At 44.5% G+C, this 16050-nt stretch overlaps 1 protein-coding gene across 1 annotated transcript in view; it reads right to left on the bottom strand.

Moving 5' to 3' along the window:
* Tapt1 (transmembrane anterior posterior transformation 1) overlaps window positions 1-15445 on the bottom strand; it is a 46263-nt gene extending 30818 nt beyond the window's left edge. The window contains exons 1-2 of the mRNA XM_039092783.2: window positions 15212-15445; window positions 7095-7225 (exon numbers count right to left, since the gene is read on the bottom strand). Coding sequence (XP_038948711.1) covers window positions 7095-7225; window positions 15212-15401 — 321 coding nt within the window. The 5' untranslated portion in view covers window positions 15402-15445. The remainder of the gene's footprint in view (window positions 1-7094; window positions 7226-15211) is intronic.
* Between the last annotated feature and the right edge of the window lie 605 nt (window positions 15446-16050).

Below are 16050 nucleotides of genomic sequence, written 5' to 3'. Positions count from 1 at the left end.
AATAACTTTACCTTCTACCTTTGCCTACTAACTTGTTTTGGATTAAAGGGCATGTCTGAATTCCAGCCAGAGGGAATAAAGCTGTGTGCTAAGGGCTGGCTGAGCCATGCCACATCTAGAAACAGGTATTTTCAGTAAATAATACATTCTTGGTGTTCACGGTGTGATTAAATATCTTGCAGCAGTAGAGGATCCCCTGAGAGGTTGGCCACATGTGGGACAGTAAGGGTGTCCTTAAAGCTCTGCAATAGAGTGACGGTTACCCTAGTACTTGAGGCCTTCACAGCTCTTGCAGGTAAAGGCAGCCAATGCAAGATGACATCTTTTCAGGCTTAGATCTGATTTTCAGGAAGAAATCAGTCTCATTAGGCTACCAATTAAGTAGTCAGGGAAATTAAGAGTCAAAAACGGCCTGAGTAAGGAATCATAATGGCATGATGTAAGACATCCAAAGCCAATAAGACAGAAAAGAGTTTCCAACAAATAGCTCTCAAGTTGTAAGTTTACAAACAGTCATCTTTTAACTTGCTGGATGGTTTTATGTGCCCAGCAGGTAGCAGCAACGTCACAATGCAAGGTAGCTGGGAATGACCCACCGAATCAAGCCTTATTTCGGTAGGGGGCTACTGGTGTTGTCATCTTGCCTCAGGCAGGGATATGTCCTGGAGAGAAGGGGAGGAAGACTCACCACAGTGCTGAGGTACAGTCAGACTGCACTGACCTGCCTTTTTCCCAGTAGCTCTGTAACTGGGGATCTGGGCAAGGTTGAGTCCCAGACAAAGATCGTCTGCATCCCAAGACAGATTTAGAAGGATGTTTCTATAAATGTATTCTCGTGGAATTAGAAACCAAGAGGATGGTTGAGAAGTCCCTGACACAAACAGGGGTCTGAGTAAGCAGAATGCCAGTTTCACAATAAAATTGAGGACTGTTTTACTGAGATAAAGTGGTCTGATAGCTTTTATTATGTTTTTTTTTCATGTCTTGTAATACAACAAAACCAGCTTTACATGATGATGGCAAATTAAGTTTATTACTATAAATGAACCTTTGAATGACCACTGATTCTGCTTACCCTCAAAAAAGGGAAAGAATTAAGATCTCCTATTAAATACTGAAATCTTCCCTTTCTTGGAATTTTTCTGTTACCATCCATTTTCTCTGTCCCTCAAAAGCAAACTCAAAACAGTCTGTGGTAATTAGAAGGAGAACAGACTCTGTAGGCTCATGTATTTGAGTGCTTGGTTCCCTGGTTGGTGAAACTGTTTTGGGAAGTTATAGATATGGCCTTGGAGGAGGACACAAGGGGTGAGATCTGAAGTTTCAAACGTCCACAGCAGGCCCAGTCTCTGTCCCAGCCTGCCTCCAACTTGTAGTAAGACATAGGTCTGAGCTACTGCTCCAGGGCCGTGCTTGCCTGCTTGCTACTGTCCTCCACACACCATGATGGTCACATGCTAACCCTCTGAATCTGAAGCAAGCCCCCAATTAAATGCTTCTTTTTATAAGTTGTCTTGGTCATGGTTAGAGTTTCTTCACAGCAGTAGAATAGTAACCGAGACAGGTTCCTATTGTATTAGGCCTCGTGAGAGGACTCTGCCATCCTTCTCAGACGAAGAAAGTGAAGTGCTAGACTCTGAGGAGTAAGCAGCTGATGCTGGACCACATGATTCTAGTGTTTGGGGAACTCCTCTCCATTTTGCTTAACAGTTCATGTTTAGCAATAGCACAACTCCATATATCTTGTGGATGAATTAAAAAGGCTCATGTGTTGAGCATTTTGTTCCCAGCTGATGCCACTATTTTGGGAAACCCTGAGAGTTTTTGGAGGCAAAGTCCAGCAGGGAGGTATGGTATGCCTCTGACATCCACTCCCATTACTAGGTTCTGCTTCTCTAGCAACTCAGAAGCAGGAGTCAAGGCCTATGCACTTGAACTTCTGAAATTGTATGTGCATAAAATTTTGTCTTCCTTTAGTTGTTTATGTTAGTGCCAAAAATCTGACCAACGCAAATATATACATTCCTTACAACCTTCAACCTGATAAGTTTAAGCTTCAAAAAATTGTGTGAGTTTTTTTAAAGGCAGAAAAAAAAACCCCTCAAGTTTGAGGTTAGCCTAGGGCATACAATAAATAGGCAATTTAGTGAGATCTGTTTTCAGGTGACAAGAACAGGACTTGAGGATTTAGTTGCAGAAACTTGCCTCATATTATACCCCCATATTTAATCCTTAGTATGATGAAATAAATAACAGTGAATAAATAATTAATAAGGTTCTTTAAAAACAGTAGCTACACTTAAGACTAAACAGTGTAACTTAGTTTGCCTAAAATGTATTTTAAAAGTATAATGTACAAAGTATGGTAAACATGAAATACATGACTGCCCAAAGCATGCAATTACAAGGTAAAGATACACTTTCATTGTAGCTTAGCTTTTGGTGACAGGCAAGGTTCATAAACAAGAACTTTTTATAAAATTATATGAATATTTTTATGTCATTTACATTTGTATATAAATATAAAATAGTATTTATTGTAACCTGTATCTGTCCAACACCAGGAATACAGGATGAAGAGGCAAATGAATCAATTGAGGCTGCTTAGAGAGAGACATGCAACATGAGGAAGAGCTGTGAGCTCTCTCTGTCATCTCCACTCCACACTGACTGCTGCTGCTGTCCGAGTTTTTCAGAAGCAGAGCTCTGGGGCTAACACAGTAACTGTTCCTAATCCTTTTGTCTGTTGCTAAAGCGTAACGTTTGTTTACTATCTTAGTCTCCTGTGCTGGAGTTGGTGTTGACCATGTGTTTATTTTTTCCAGTAAGACACAAGTGAGAGCTGTGCGAGGCCTGGGAAAGCTTTAATTCTATATGAAGGCCAGTCCAAAGGGGGCGCTACTGACTGCTCTTTTTCTTTTCTGATTATAAGGGAGATTCAATACTTCCAGTTGTCAACTTTCTATTTAAAGTTCGATAACCAAAAGCTAAGTGACCAAGACTGGGTGAAACAAGGTCTTGGAGCCATGGCATGTCACTAGCCTGCTGGACAAACTCAGACCTCCCATGATTACATTTGCTCAAAAGAAAGGAGAGGAAACTGAGCAACTCTACTAGCCTCACTTTCTGTCCTATATAGCTAGAGCATTCCTAAGGAATACAGCCTGTATAGAAGCCTAAGTTCTAAACTCTTCAGCTTGACCAGGAGACAAATCTAGACCATCCCACCTTCCAGTTCTTGTGGCTCCTCGATCACCCCATCTCCGAGTCTTTCCAGTACCTTCACCCATACCACCTGGTGCGTGTGCACAATCTACCTCTTCCTACCTTTGCCACACACTTCCTTTTCAGGCCCTGACCTTGACTATGTCTGAAGCTTGCCTCCTAAGCAAACCCTTCCCAACCCCCACTGCTCCACCCCCACTCTCCAACAGGGATCTCTGTGTAACCCTGGCTGTCCTGGAATTCACTCTGTAGACCAGGCTGACGCCAAACTCAGAAATCCATCCACCTCTGCCTCCCAAGTGCTGAGATCAAATGCATGCACCACCACCTGGTCCTTCTGGAAATTCTTTGCAGCATTTTACTTGTTTTGCTTAATGGCACTTACCATTCTGTATCTTTTATTATGTTTCCCACCATGCTAAAATCGAGGCTATGTACTTACATGTTACAAATGCCTAGGATATACTGTAAGTACTTAAGACAGAACAGATCAGTCAGTAAGTATGTGATCTTTATCTTCCTCCTTAAATTAGCATATAAACTAATCAGGGATTTTAGAAAATGTTATGATGGACAGAATTTTTTTCAATTTTGTTTTGCAAAATTATTATAATTTTAGTTCTACAAAGACAACAAAATTAGCCTTGGACAAGAGATATTTACATATTTGACACATAGCAAATCATTCCCTAGTACCTGTATCTACCCAGATATGGTAGGAAGTGAGCTCAGTTTAGAAGTGAGCAACAGGAACTGCTACACTGGCCAGAAGACAGGGGTTTCTGTTCTCAACTAGTCTCCAGTTGCAGCCCACTGAAGATAAACTCTAAAAGCTGTGAACTATGAACCAACTGTAGGCAATGTTACCCAGTGTTCCTGCACAGTAAACCCTTCATGAACAAGGTCAGGTTTACCCCAAGAGCCTGGTTAAGGAAAAGAGGAAACAAACTTTCCCTAGGGTCTCTTTCTATGTGCGGTTAGCAATCTGAGAAAGGCTGACAGACAGTGATCTCCTGCAGGGTGAGCAAAGTCATGTTTAATTAAAGCAAAGCAGGAGCTAAAGAAGAGACCCTGGAGAGTCTTGCAACCAGGTCTCTCCCAAGCATCTCCTGTTGTGTCCTGACAGTTTAGGAATGAAACATGTGGATGAAGAAATTCATCTTGTTCCATGGCAGGACCCTCCTCACAAGGTGCTAACGTTAAGGCTGTTAAAGATTTTAAAACATTTCTACAGGGTTCAAGTGTAACTGATCCACAAGCAGGAGACACTAGCACAGGAAGGAGAGGGGACAACCCAGGAGTCACAGCTAAAAGCAGTGGGGCTGGGATCTGAAGCCAGCAGCGGCAGCCTGCCAGAGAGCCACTGCACTTCTCTGCCTCCCACTGTATTTCCAGAGAAGCCAGTCTCCTCAGTTTTATGGGAGACAGAACGATACCCCAAAAGTGGACTATAAGCACTCAGTAGCAGACTGTGGAAGTGCCTACCTAGAATAGGACTGGGAGGTTTGTGCACGAAAAGAAAAGAAATTCATCATATCTCCTCCTACGCCCCACCCCAACCTGCTGAGACCAAGGAAGTGCTCTAAGATGTCAGGGCTTCATGCCAGGGGAAGAAGTTTGAAAAGGAGTGCTAGTGCAAAGCTGGAGAAACTGCTTGAAGCACAGAGCACACTGTCAAGTGTAAGGCTGTTGTCCCACTGACATATCATGCAATTCCTGCTATTATTTTGTTCTACATTAGTCCACAGGTTTGGTAAAAGACACTGAGCTGATTTTCCTTGACCTGAAAGTATGGACACCAATGTTTTGTAATCCTTGCAGACTTCAGAAAAGCACAGAGCTCTCTAATTTTTAGATGATGTTATGTGAAAATATAGTCATCTACCAAGACAACAGCCAATAAGATACTATATGTTGGCAATGACAATGTTCACTGAAAAGGAGACGATAAAATAATTTAGATTAAGCTGAATGCCAAGTAGTCTCCCCAGCTTTAAGTGAAGTCCTGCTTCTACGTTAGCAGTCAAGGAGAAGTGTGCTCTCTTCTGAAGCACTCTGTGTTCCTAAAGGGCCAATCGCCAGCAGTCCCTTTCACAGAAAGCAAAACAACTGAGAAATGAATGTTAATTCAAACTTCGGGATTTTATACATTTAACCTTCATACAAGTAATTGCAGTTTTATAAACAGTTAACTCCTGGTACAGCAATGCTCTCTCTGATATTTTGCGGTTTCTTTTAAAGGGTAAATCCTGATGGCAACACACCACATATATTACTTAGCCAACAGTGGACCTTAGTTTCAGAAAGAGCACTTGGCTTGTCTTAAGTCTTATCAAGACCTGTAGTCATTTGCTCATGAAACACGACATCTGTTGGCCACTGCAAAGTTGCGATGAAGGAAAATGCATGTATGCATTGGGCCTGCTCTGACGAAGAACAGAACTAACAGCTGATGTAACAAAGAGATCAGATTCAGTGTCAGGGAGAGCTGGGCGCATACAGGAAGTCTGGCTGTGTTTGCAGGTAAATTCCAGTATTTTCAGAGAAAAATGGCATCCAGGATTGATCATCAAGAGAGAAACTTTCCTTACAGGGAGGGTTAAGGCTGGGTGGTATAGGTTAAATATGTTGTCTTATCTCAGACAAACAGCATCAGCAGATTATCTTTGCCCTGACTGCACTGTGTCCAAACACTTCTACACCATGGTTTATCACGCACACCAAAAAAATAAAAAAATAAATGTAAAAAGCAACCTAACAGTGCTTCCCAACGTAAGAACTGGTTTCATCTTTTTTCTACTTACTTCCCACCACAAACATCTGACTCACCTGACCAGCTCTGGACACAATGTTAGCTGAATCTCTGAAGAGAAATGCAGTTACTCTGGTGTGGAGGAAGGAACACTGCCCATAAGCCATCAGTCCCTCAGGTTCCTCCATGGGAACCTCCGTCCTCCTCAGTGAGGATCTCGAAAGCTCAGGACCCTGCCTCCTCCTCAGCGGTTTTCTAACCCCCCACCCCCACCCCCACATCTCAGCAGGTGACACTGCCAAGAACCTACATAAAGGCAAGTCGCTTCTTCTTAGCCATGGAGGCTGGGAGGCAGCTTCCTACGGCCTGCCTGCCACGCCTCTTGCTTCACAGCGCACTGAGAACATGCCCGGGAGGCTTCCTGCAGCCAGTCTAATAGGAAGCACCATTCTGAGGAAGCAGCCAGATTTGACAAGGCTTATGCTACTATAAAAACCCATGATTTAGCTCCTACATCTTTCCTTGCAATAAGATCTAGACTCTCACAGGACTCCTAACTCCAGCAGCATCAGAGGGAAAAGGGCTTTCCTGTTCTCTGCCTGACTCTGCAACAAGATACGGAGGACCTGGTGTTGTTTATTCTGTGTTTATCTTTAAAAGGGGGCTTTCTGTGACAAGGTTAAACAAGTCATCTTCTTTCTTGATGGTCTGTCACATATGTCTTCAAATATGTGGCTATTCTAAAACTGAAACCTCAGAGAAGGTTGAAATTAAATAACAAGTGGAGAAAAAAGAAAGAGAGAAAGTGCTATTCTCGAAACACACAACTAAAGGGAGAGGGCAAGCTCGGAGATGGAGAGGAAACCCTGACTTAAAGCCGTTTGGATAAGACACAAATACATCCCAAAGTGAAGGCGTGAAGAGATCCAGGAACGTTCCCCTCAGACTAAAACCAGGTGTTATAAGCCACTTTCTACAAAGGAATCCTTTACCTCCAAACACATTCAATCACTTACCACATTATTTCCAATATTTTAAAAAGTCAATGGATGCTGTTCACAATTTTTTCATAATTAACACTTTCAAATGATGTTCGGAAATGAAAAAGAAAGCGTACCTTTTCCAATTCTCTTGGTATTCGCATACAAGTGTACACCCTTTCTCTTCGCTCTGTATACTTGGCCTCGTTATGTTCGAGGAAGTACCCTCTTGTCAGTTCAGCACTGAGGAACCTCAATAATGACAATTCTACAGAAAAAAGAAAGACACAAAAGAAAGTGTTTATCAAGAACTCGGAGGCTGGGGCCATAGGTAAAACATATAGAAAACCAACAGGGAATATACAGTCTACAGGTCTGTGCCAGCAAGAAAGGGAAACCAAACGGCCAGAGGGTGGTGTTGGGGAACTGCTGCTGTTGCATGCTGAATGCCACCGGAGTAGGGAAGGGATGGCTGCTGAGAACCAAAGGAGCTGAGGAACACCTTTCAGACCAGGCCTGGGTCTCATGGTGCTATGGGCCTGGACTGCAGAGAAAGGGGAAGAGCTGTGAAGACTCCATTGAATAAACATTCCAGTGGTCCAGAAGCAGCTCAGGGCCCGGGAAAGCAGTGCTTTCCACCCATGACTTTGCCAGCCATTCAGACACAGGACAGCTGCCTTCTGCTTGGGTGAGCCTGGAGATCCGGCAGAAGTCAGCCAGCAGCAGCACTTCCCCCTATGAAAATGTACTTCTCCTAAGTAAAAATTTCCCAACGCTATGAAATCACTAGCTATACAAAGCAGAACCTTTCTTTCCTAGGGCTGGTCCACTTGTCCACACTGCCATTGCTCCTCCAATGTAAATTCATCCTGTTTATAGCAGTAGAGGAAGGCAAGGCAAAAGTAGCTGATATGTGTTCCACTCTGCAGGACTTGAGGATACTAAGCTAATGTGGGGATGCCTGACCTCAGTTCTTTCTGGTATGCCATACTTCTCCTAACCCCATCATCTCACCCATCTCTTCAAACCCCTTACCTGACCAACACCTTCTGACTCCTCATGAGGCTGCATGAGGCTCAACTTTTTTCCAGGATCGCAAAAGTTTTCAAACTAATTTCTGAGCTTACTCTGATTTCTCTGACAAATGTACCAAAGCACTACCAAGTGGGGATAGTCAAAAAGCCACCAGGAAGGTAGAAGCAGGCTTAGCTGAGGGACTGGACAGCATACCTTAAAGAGCTTACTTTTGTCAACACTGGAATGAATCCCTAGCTCCAGGGGTTTCACATCACATTACATGCTTATTTTTGCTTAAGTGGTATGTTCTATGTAAACACACACACACACACACACACACACACACACACACACACACACCCCTCTATACATGAGACTTATAATGCATTTGCAGAATTGGTGAGACACTGAGAAGTATTTGGGAGTGAAATGGGGGAAGGTAAGCCTTCCTGGGGAGAAATGTTACCATGTCCCCATTGTTGCTTGGCACAGGGCACACAGGGTCATGGTGCACCATGGGGAGCCTGTCTTCCTTTCTCAGATTACAGTTAAGTCAACAGTGATGTAGACACAAGCTACAAATGCCACTGCTTATATTAATGGAATTAAGCTCAGTCTTAAAGGCAATGGTATAATCTCATCTACAGAGAGTAAAACTTTGGGCTTTCTAGAACAAAATCTGAAGAGAAGAAGAAAGCCTTGCATGCTGCCCTGCAAAAGAGAAAGCCATGCTTACGCTTAGTTCACGCTTTTCACCCAATCTTATTTAACACTAACTTTACTTAAAGATGACCTATAAGAACATAAAAAGTAGGATTAGTCTAAGTATTCAGCATTGGTGGAACCACTTAAAAATATCAATGATACACTTTTATTGATACACTTTTATAAGACAACTCAGCAGTCAAAAGAGAATATGAATCTCCATAAGAGAAGAGTTGCTGGGTGCTAGGGGTGGGACTCTGAGACTGGGGAGTTAGCAGGGAATGTGTTGGGCCTTGGCCCATGGTCCTCAGTGATAATGATTACAAATGACAGCCCAAGGGGCCTGGGCTTAACCCTGAGAGCAGTGCCCTGGTGTCATCGCAAGGATGGGAGGCTTTCTGTTCCCAACAAGAGACAGAAGCTGGGCAGACTAGGAATCTGGCTTCTGCGTTAAAGAGGCACACAGACAGGTCATTACAGTAGTTTTATATTGCAAAAAGCATACTAAAACAAAAAGGTCTGGCTGTACCTTGTTATTGGGCAAATTCTCTTCAGCAGTGGTGCCTACCTTGGTGACTACTGAGGCCAGTTTTCGCTGTAATCAGTATTTTGGTTCACAGGTTGACAAAACGGATGTGGGGTCAACTGGAGAAGGGAACTTTACCAGCTCTCAGCTTTTAGGCCTATGATGGTCAAGTCACAGATCTCAAGTTCTCACAAGGGAAAACTGAACCTTCTGCCAATTCTGTAACACCTGTTTCCGTCTTGCCTTCCACACAGATCCTTGAGGCACTTGACAGTGTTTGTGTGAGTGTAGATGAAAACCACAGGGCATGATGTGGTGTCATGAACTCCAGTTCCTTTCTGCATGTTAATCGTAAAATTAACCATTTCTGGTGTGGTTGTAACCTAAATCTATAAATGCTATTTCTGCCATCCTGGCTCTATGGTGGAAAGTGTCACAAGCACATTTAACTAAGGATGTAGCCTAAATTAATTAGATTTCATAAATAGGTTCTGATATAAACAGAAATGTTTCAGCAATATTGTAAGTACAAAGAGGACTGTGTGAGAGGCTACCTCTAGGAGGCAAGACTCTCGGTGTTAAGCACCGAGTTAGATGCTTACCTGCTGAGACATCGACTTAGCTTCTACAATGGTAAAACACTGAACAGTGAAAGTGTATTCTTTAAGTACAAACACTCAAAACTATAAAACAGATTCTATAGCTATAGCTGTCTCCAAGTCACTAAGAGGCAAAGGACATCATCTCTAAGGTTGCACCAAAAGCAAGCAGTAAACCTGATTCAGAGTTCTGGCCAAGTGGGTGCTTTTCACGACTAGATTACACATCCCACTACTGTTCTTTCTTGAAACAAGGACTTGGTATGGAGTCCTGGCTGGCTGGCCTATATAGATCTGGCTGGCTTCAAGTTTGCAGTGATCCTCCTGACTCTGTTTCCACAGTACCAGAACTATAGACATGAGACACCGCATCCAGCACTAAGAACTTTTAAAAACAGGTACCTGGGCATTTTCCGAGAAGTCTAGTACGCCATCAGTCCCCATTCTCTGTACTTCGACAGAACCTGGGTTCTATGCAGCCACCTGAACAGCAGACTCTCTAAGACCATGAACCAAGTACCATGGACCTTATTTTTCCAACGTCCATCTGAGTACGTTCTAGCATAACACTGTCTCTACACACAACCAACATCATGCTATAGGCTAAAGAATTGTTTTCAAAGGTACAGTAAAATAAGAATGATGAAAAGCCCAAGCTTTGTGGTATAAACTAACTTGAAGGACTTAACTTGCTTCCGTATCAACAATTCCTAGAGATAAGACCAGGATTAATGGATGGGATCCTTCTACGCTAAGGTGGTTACAAAGGTCTTATGTTCATTACTTTATATAACTCTCATAATAATTATAAACTGAAAAGGAGACTTAAAGATATTCACATAATATAAATGAAGAGACTGAGAAAATAACAGACCCAGTCGGAACTCATTTAAAAGGACAGATGTGAGAGCGAAGAGCAGAGCTGACCTGCGAAATGCAGGGTGCATTTCTCTCCACAATTACACCCACTCACCCACTGCTCCGTTAGAGAGAAAGGCTGGCCACAATATGCTTTTCAATCATGCCAAATGAAGGGGCTTCCACTGCCTTAGACCAGACCTGTCAAGCTGGCCTTGTTGCTTGTATGGTATCCCCATCCCGTCACTCCCTGGAGAAGTCTGGCCTCCCTATAGAGATATTCAGTGCAGTAGTGCATGGTGGCTTTGCTAAACTTTATAGTTCTATATACATGTCTGAATTTACTTGTCTTTGGGTACAGTCTTGTGAAAATAGATCTATTTTAAGATCATAAGTTTGTCTATTAGAAGATTGTGAACATTAATAAAAGCAAAATATCAGTCATAAGTCCAAATCAATTCCACCAGTATCTTTTAATCTATCACAAAAACATTCTGTAATTCTTTATCTTTAATTGAGAAATAAGAGTTTAAATTCTCTTCCTTTACTCCGAAATAAGAACTATTAGTCTTACTCATCTATTTACTTTAGAAATTAGAAGCTAGGATCAAAAAGTATTTATTAAAAGTAACGAGTAATCTTACATATATTTACATATTCAGCAATATGTCTAAATATATCTTTCTTAAAATAGCACTGCACATTAAAAAAGCAAATTGGAAAGGAATACTAGTTGACTGTTAAGAAACCATGAAACACACTTGTCTCTGGCCTTAAGTAAAAGAAGTGTTTACAAAGTTTAACCAGGTCTGTAAAGTAGTCAGTGAGTCTTTCTTACACACAGGCATACTTTCATACAGGGGAACTAGGAATTAACTTCTAGGAGACAATACAATAGGAGTTTGCCTTCCTAAGTCAAATGTAAGAAAAAGAACCATTTTGCATAGTATATTCAGGTTCTTGATGCTTTTTGTTTTTTGTTTTGTTTTTGTTTTTGTTTTGTTTTTTGGGGTTTTTTTGGCCTGGTTGTTTAGGAGATATGGGCTCTCCATGTAGCCCAGGCTGGACTTGAACTCAGGATCTTCTTACCTCTGCCTCCCACCCTTTAAAAAGAGTTTATGGTCTCCTTTAGGACAGTAAAGAGCAGAGCAGTCGTATGCTTAGAGACAGAAAAAGGTTAAAAAATAAAAGTGATATCTTAACAAAGGAAAGGATTAAAAGTGTGAGGTGTCAATAGTCCTCCAGCTAGCTTAAAAGTTCAGGTCTACGCACAGTAGAATACAAGGACTAGGACTCGTCTGAATCCCACTGACAATCTCTGTGGGAACTGCTAATAGGAAACCAGTTGGCTGTTCTGGATTTCAGCTTTTCTTTCTTCTCCTGGAGATACAGTCCAGTGTGTAAAAGCAGGAGAGAAACAAATCAGACAAGAGTAGAGTTCCAGAAGTCAAGTCAGCATTACAAAGAGAACACTAGTCACAGCATTGTCCATCACAAACAACACTGCGGCCACACCTGACATCAGGCTTCTCCTTTCACAAGCAATGCTTATCTGCTTGCCTCCTGCACTTGCCCTACAGGGAACTGCCTCATGCTCATGGGCAGATGTCATGTTTGTCTTACACAGAGCCTCTGTTAAGTCTCCATGGAGAGTAAGGCAACTAAGTTACAGACTATTTAGTAATCACTCCACGAAGCAGACCAAGTGGATCAAGCAAGCAGCCTATGCAGTTCAACAACTGAACCAAGTTAAGAAGACAGATGGCCTAATTCTTAGTCCAGCACTGACTTGCTCAGCATCGATTCCCAGAGCCATACATGGCTATACAGAATCTCTCTCACCTAGAACTCTTCAGGCAAGTCAAGAGGGGAAAAACACAGGAACCGGATGATAGGCATTACTTAATCTGGTCTGTGTCGAAAACTGCAACATGAAATGGCAGTAATATTAAGAGCAAGGTGAGAGTTCAGTTCTTGGTGAGCACTATTTCCAGAGTTCAAACTCACCACACACGGGAATGGTGAATGAGGCATCCATCTTTAACTGTGTTAAGGTGCAAGTACTAGCATTTGTCAGACAATTCATGCATTAAAAAAGCGCTGCTGAGAATCAAATGATAGCAATCTTCAAAGAAACAGAAAAAAAAATAACTGACATAGATGAACGCATGTCACATTTATAGCCCCATATACTCTAATATACATATACTTATATATTTTTCTCAACAGATAAGTCAGGATGAACCTTAAATACTAAACTCCATTTTATTTTACTCAACGATGGATAAGCACTTGTATGTTCATTTTAAGAGAATACTAGATGCTAGGACTGATCAATACATTTCTTATAAGGAGCCCTGAATGCCTTGTGGGAAATAATAAAAAGGATTGGAACTAAATGACAGTTAAAACCATCAAGACACTAAGATCATGACTTTCAAAAGGAACGGCATAGACTGGCCTAGCTTGCAAAGTGGAGGACAGGGCAAGCCCACAGGAGCCTGTACAGAGAATGGACAATTAATACTTTAGTGTGAGCTCCCACACTAAACAACTCAGAGAGATGTTTCCAGTCTGACACTAGGTGGTGCCCTCTGGCCCAGCCAACCTGTTTCCTATTTCTTGGTAAGGAGGCAAAGAAAGATAACAGAGCAGAAGACAGAAGCACTTGGAGGCGAACAAAAAGAATGCCTGGATTTCTAAGCTAGAGAGGGTGCCATGGCCAAGTGCAGACCCAGTCGCAGGTGGACAGGCACCAGCAACAGTGAGAGCTGCCTGGCTCTTAGAAGAGACACCAGGTGTCAGAAGAGGGTGGTCCACACGGGAAAACCACTGGTTGGTGCCTCTAACTGGATGTTCCTGGGATGCTTGCCTAGATCCCTACTGCCATCTACCAAAGCAGGAACAACCACTACCTTTTCCCTTATAAAAGACTGATAGGACTAAGGAGCAAGAAGGGCCATCCATCTCAATAGCTAAGGCTTGATGCTCTCTCCCTAGAAAGGACTTTCTGCCACTGGAGGTTGAAAAAAAAATCCAGCTTTAAATCTGTTAAGTGTATGATGCTCAGTGGGCCGCCTCTGTGAAGAACGAGTGTGGGATAGGATGTCAAATTTATGTAAGTCCAAGTACGCAGCTCAGCCCAGGAACGCTCACTTCAACGGTTCAAGGTCTGTGTTTGTACCAGGGAAGAATAAATTCACTTAGGAAGCTCAAGGTCTGTGTTCACTAAAGGCTCTTCACAGTGTCACTGTTTTTCTTCATTGTAAACAACATAAAAGGCTTCAACCGTAACGGCTTTCCTGAAGCTTAAGACGATTTCAATGTAGTGAAACCTGGTCAGGTTAAGTGAACAAGAGCTGGGAGACTGAAGACTTTGTCTTACTTAGGCCTTGCCAATTTAGAAAGCAAACACTCTTGTAAGCAAGTGTTTAACCGACAACTAAACCAAATAAAGAATACTGGGAAAATTTTAATTGGCTAAACAAAAAAGACCAAACACAGCACACAGCCTGTGCTGGAGTTTTCAAAGATATGGAGACTGATGCAAAACTATGTTCAATTCTGTGAAGTAGCAGGTCTATCAGGATCTTACAGACTTTCAGGACACCTATAATTTCAATACCCATAGTGAACAGAGTCAATCTTATAACTTGACTGTGTATTTATATAAGCTGCAGGACCTTATTCCATCGCATTAGCTCAGAATAAGTTGGAAGAAATGTCATCAAATTGCTGTCCAAGATTTTGGACCTACGATGTAAGAATTAAAATGCAATCATTTATTATACCCAATGCAACGGCCATGCCAAAACTTTCCCTTTTGCTTCCAGGCTTACTACAAAGCTTCAGTGTAAATACCAAAGCTGATACAAATTCTTTTAAAATAATAAGATCTTCGAACACACGGGAGTTATGATATTTTAACAGTATGCTTCAGAGTTTATGGACAAGCAGGGTTTAAAAGTGGTACGTGTTTTCTTGTGTGACAAAACCGTTTCTTCTGTCTTAAGTTTTAGTTTAGGAAAACTCCACATGTAACATTTTAGGGGGTGCTGCACATTTCTGTGTCGGAGAAAACTACTGAACTTCACGGTCACGACCACACTGTCAGCTGAGTCTATGAAAAATGTATTCGGCGGGCAAGTTAACAGGTTTCCGAGACTCAACTTCGCATAAAACACAGGGGGGAAAGTCACCTTGGCACTGACATCCTCCAGAAAGCCCCCCGTTTCCCATTTGTGACCTCCTTCGGATGTGGGAGATGCCTGCCACTGCTGAGGCCGGCCGCGAACACTCAGTGACCGGGGACCGACGACCTCCCGGGTGCACCTGGCTCGGGGATGGCCGCGGGAGCGTCGGGCGGCGCGCACTAGCCGCCGGGGTAGCTGTCACCGGCCGCGGGGACATGGGAGCCACAGGAGCCGCGGCTGCTCCGCGCGCAGAGGGAAGACGCTGGCGTCCTCGCTATCACAACCCGGTCGGCCCGTGGGTAGCCCGCCGCGGCCTAGTGCTGTCCGCCCGCCCGCCCGCTCCCTGCTCGCCTCACCTGCGCGGCCGCGGCGCTTCTCCCGCCGCCGGTCGCTCTCGTAGAAGCCCAGCGTCTCTGTGTGCTGGGGCGCGGGCCCATGGCCGCCACCACCCGGCTGCTCCGCCTCGCCGCGGCCCGTCCGCTCGGGGCCGTCCGCGCCGCCACCGCCGCCTTCTCCCGGGGCGGCCGCGTCGCAGACGCCCGCCATGTTCCGAAAGCCACACACTGTCCCCGCCACCTCCCTCCAGCCGCCCGCCCGGCCTCCGCCTCCCGCCGGCCCCCTCGCCGCCTCGCCCCGCCCCTCGCCCGAGCCCGGGCAGCCGCCATCCGTAGTCCGCCGGCCGGCGCGCGCCATTGGCGTCAGCGGCGCGTGGGAGGCCGCGGTGGCCGCAGCTACGGCTGCCGCCATTTTCTTTCTGCCGTCGCCGTGTCGCGCGGCGGGCTCTGCGGACCGGGGCGCTGCGCCGGGCTCCATGTCGCCGGGTCGCGCGGTGGGGGACGGCGGGCGGCGGCGGGGCTCAGCGTGGCTTTCCGTACGGCCTGAGCCTCTTGTGCCCGTGCGGTGGCCGGAGTGCGCCGGTGCGACCCGCCTGGCCTTGGCTGCGCGGCGACTGGGGCCGGGCTCCAGCTCTGTGGCTCCCGCCGGCGCCGACCCGGTGGCTCTGCTGCCTTGGCTGCATCTCTCCTGCATATTTATGATCATCTGTCACATTCCCTGTCCGTGGACAGTGTCCAAAGCCTAGCTCGGGGGAGCGTGCCAACAGGTGGGGGACTCGGCCCGACCGGCAGTGTGATCGGTGCGCCGGGGACATTTTGGGCTGCCTTTCGGGAATAGGGATATGTGACCGCGGGTGGCC

This window comes from Rattus norvegicus, chromosome 14, assembly GCF_036323735.1.
Source record: "Rattus norvegicus strain BN/NHsdMcwi chromosome 14, GRCr8, whole genome shotgun sequence".
NCBI classification, from domain to species: domain Eukaryota; kingdom Metazoa; phylum Chordata; class Mammalia; order Rodentia; family Muridae; genus Rattus; species Rattus norvegicus.
The sequence above is the reverse complement of the archived record's forward strand: the minus strand, read 5'-3'. Positions and strand labels throughout refer to the sequence as shown.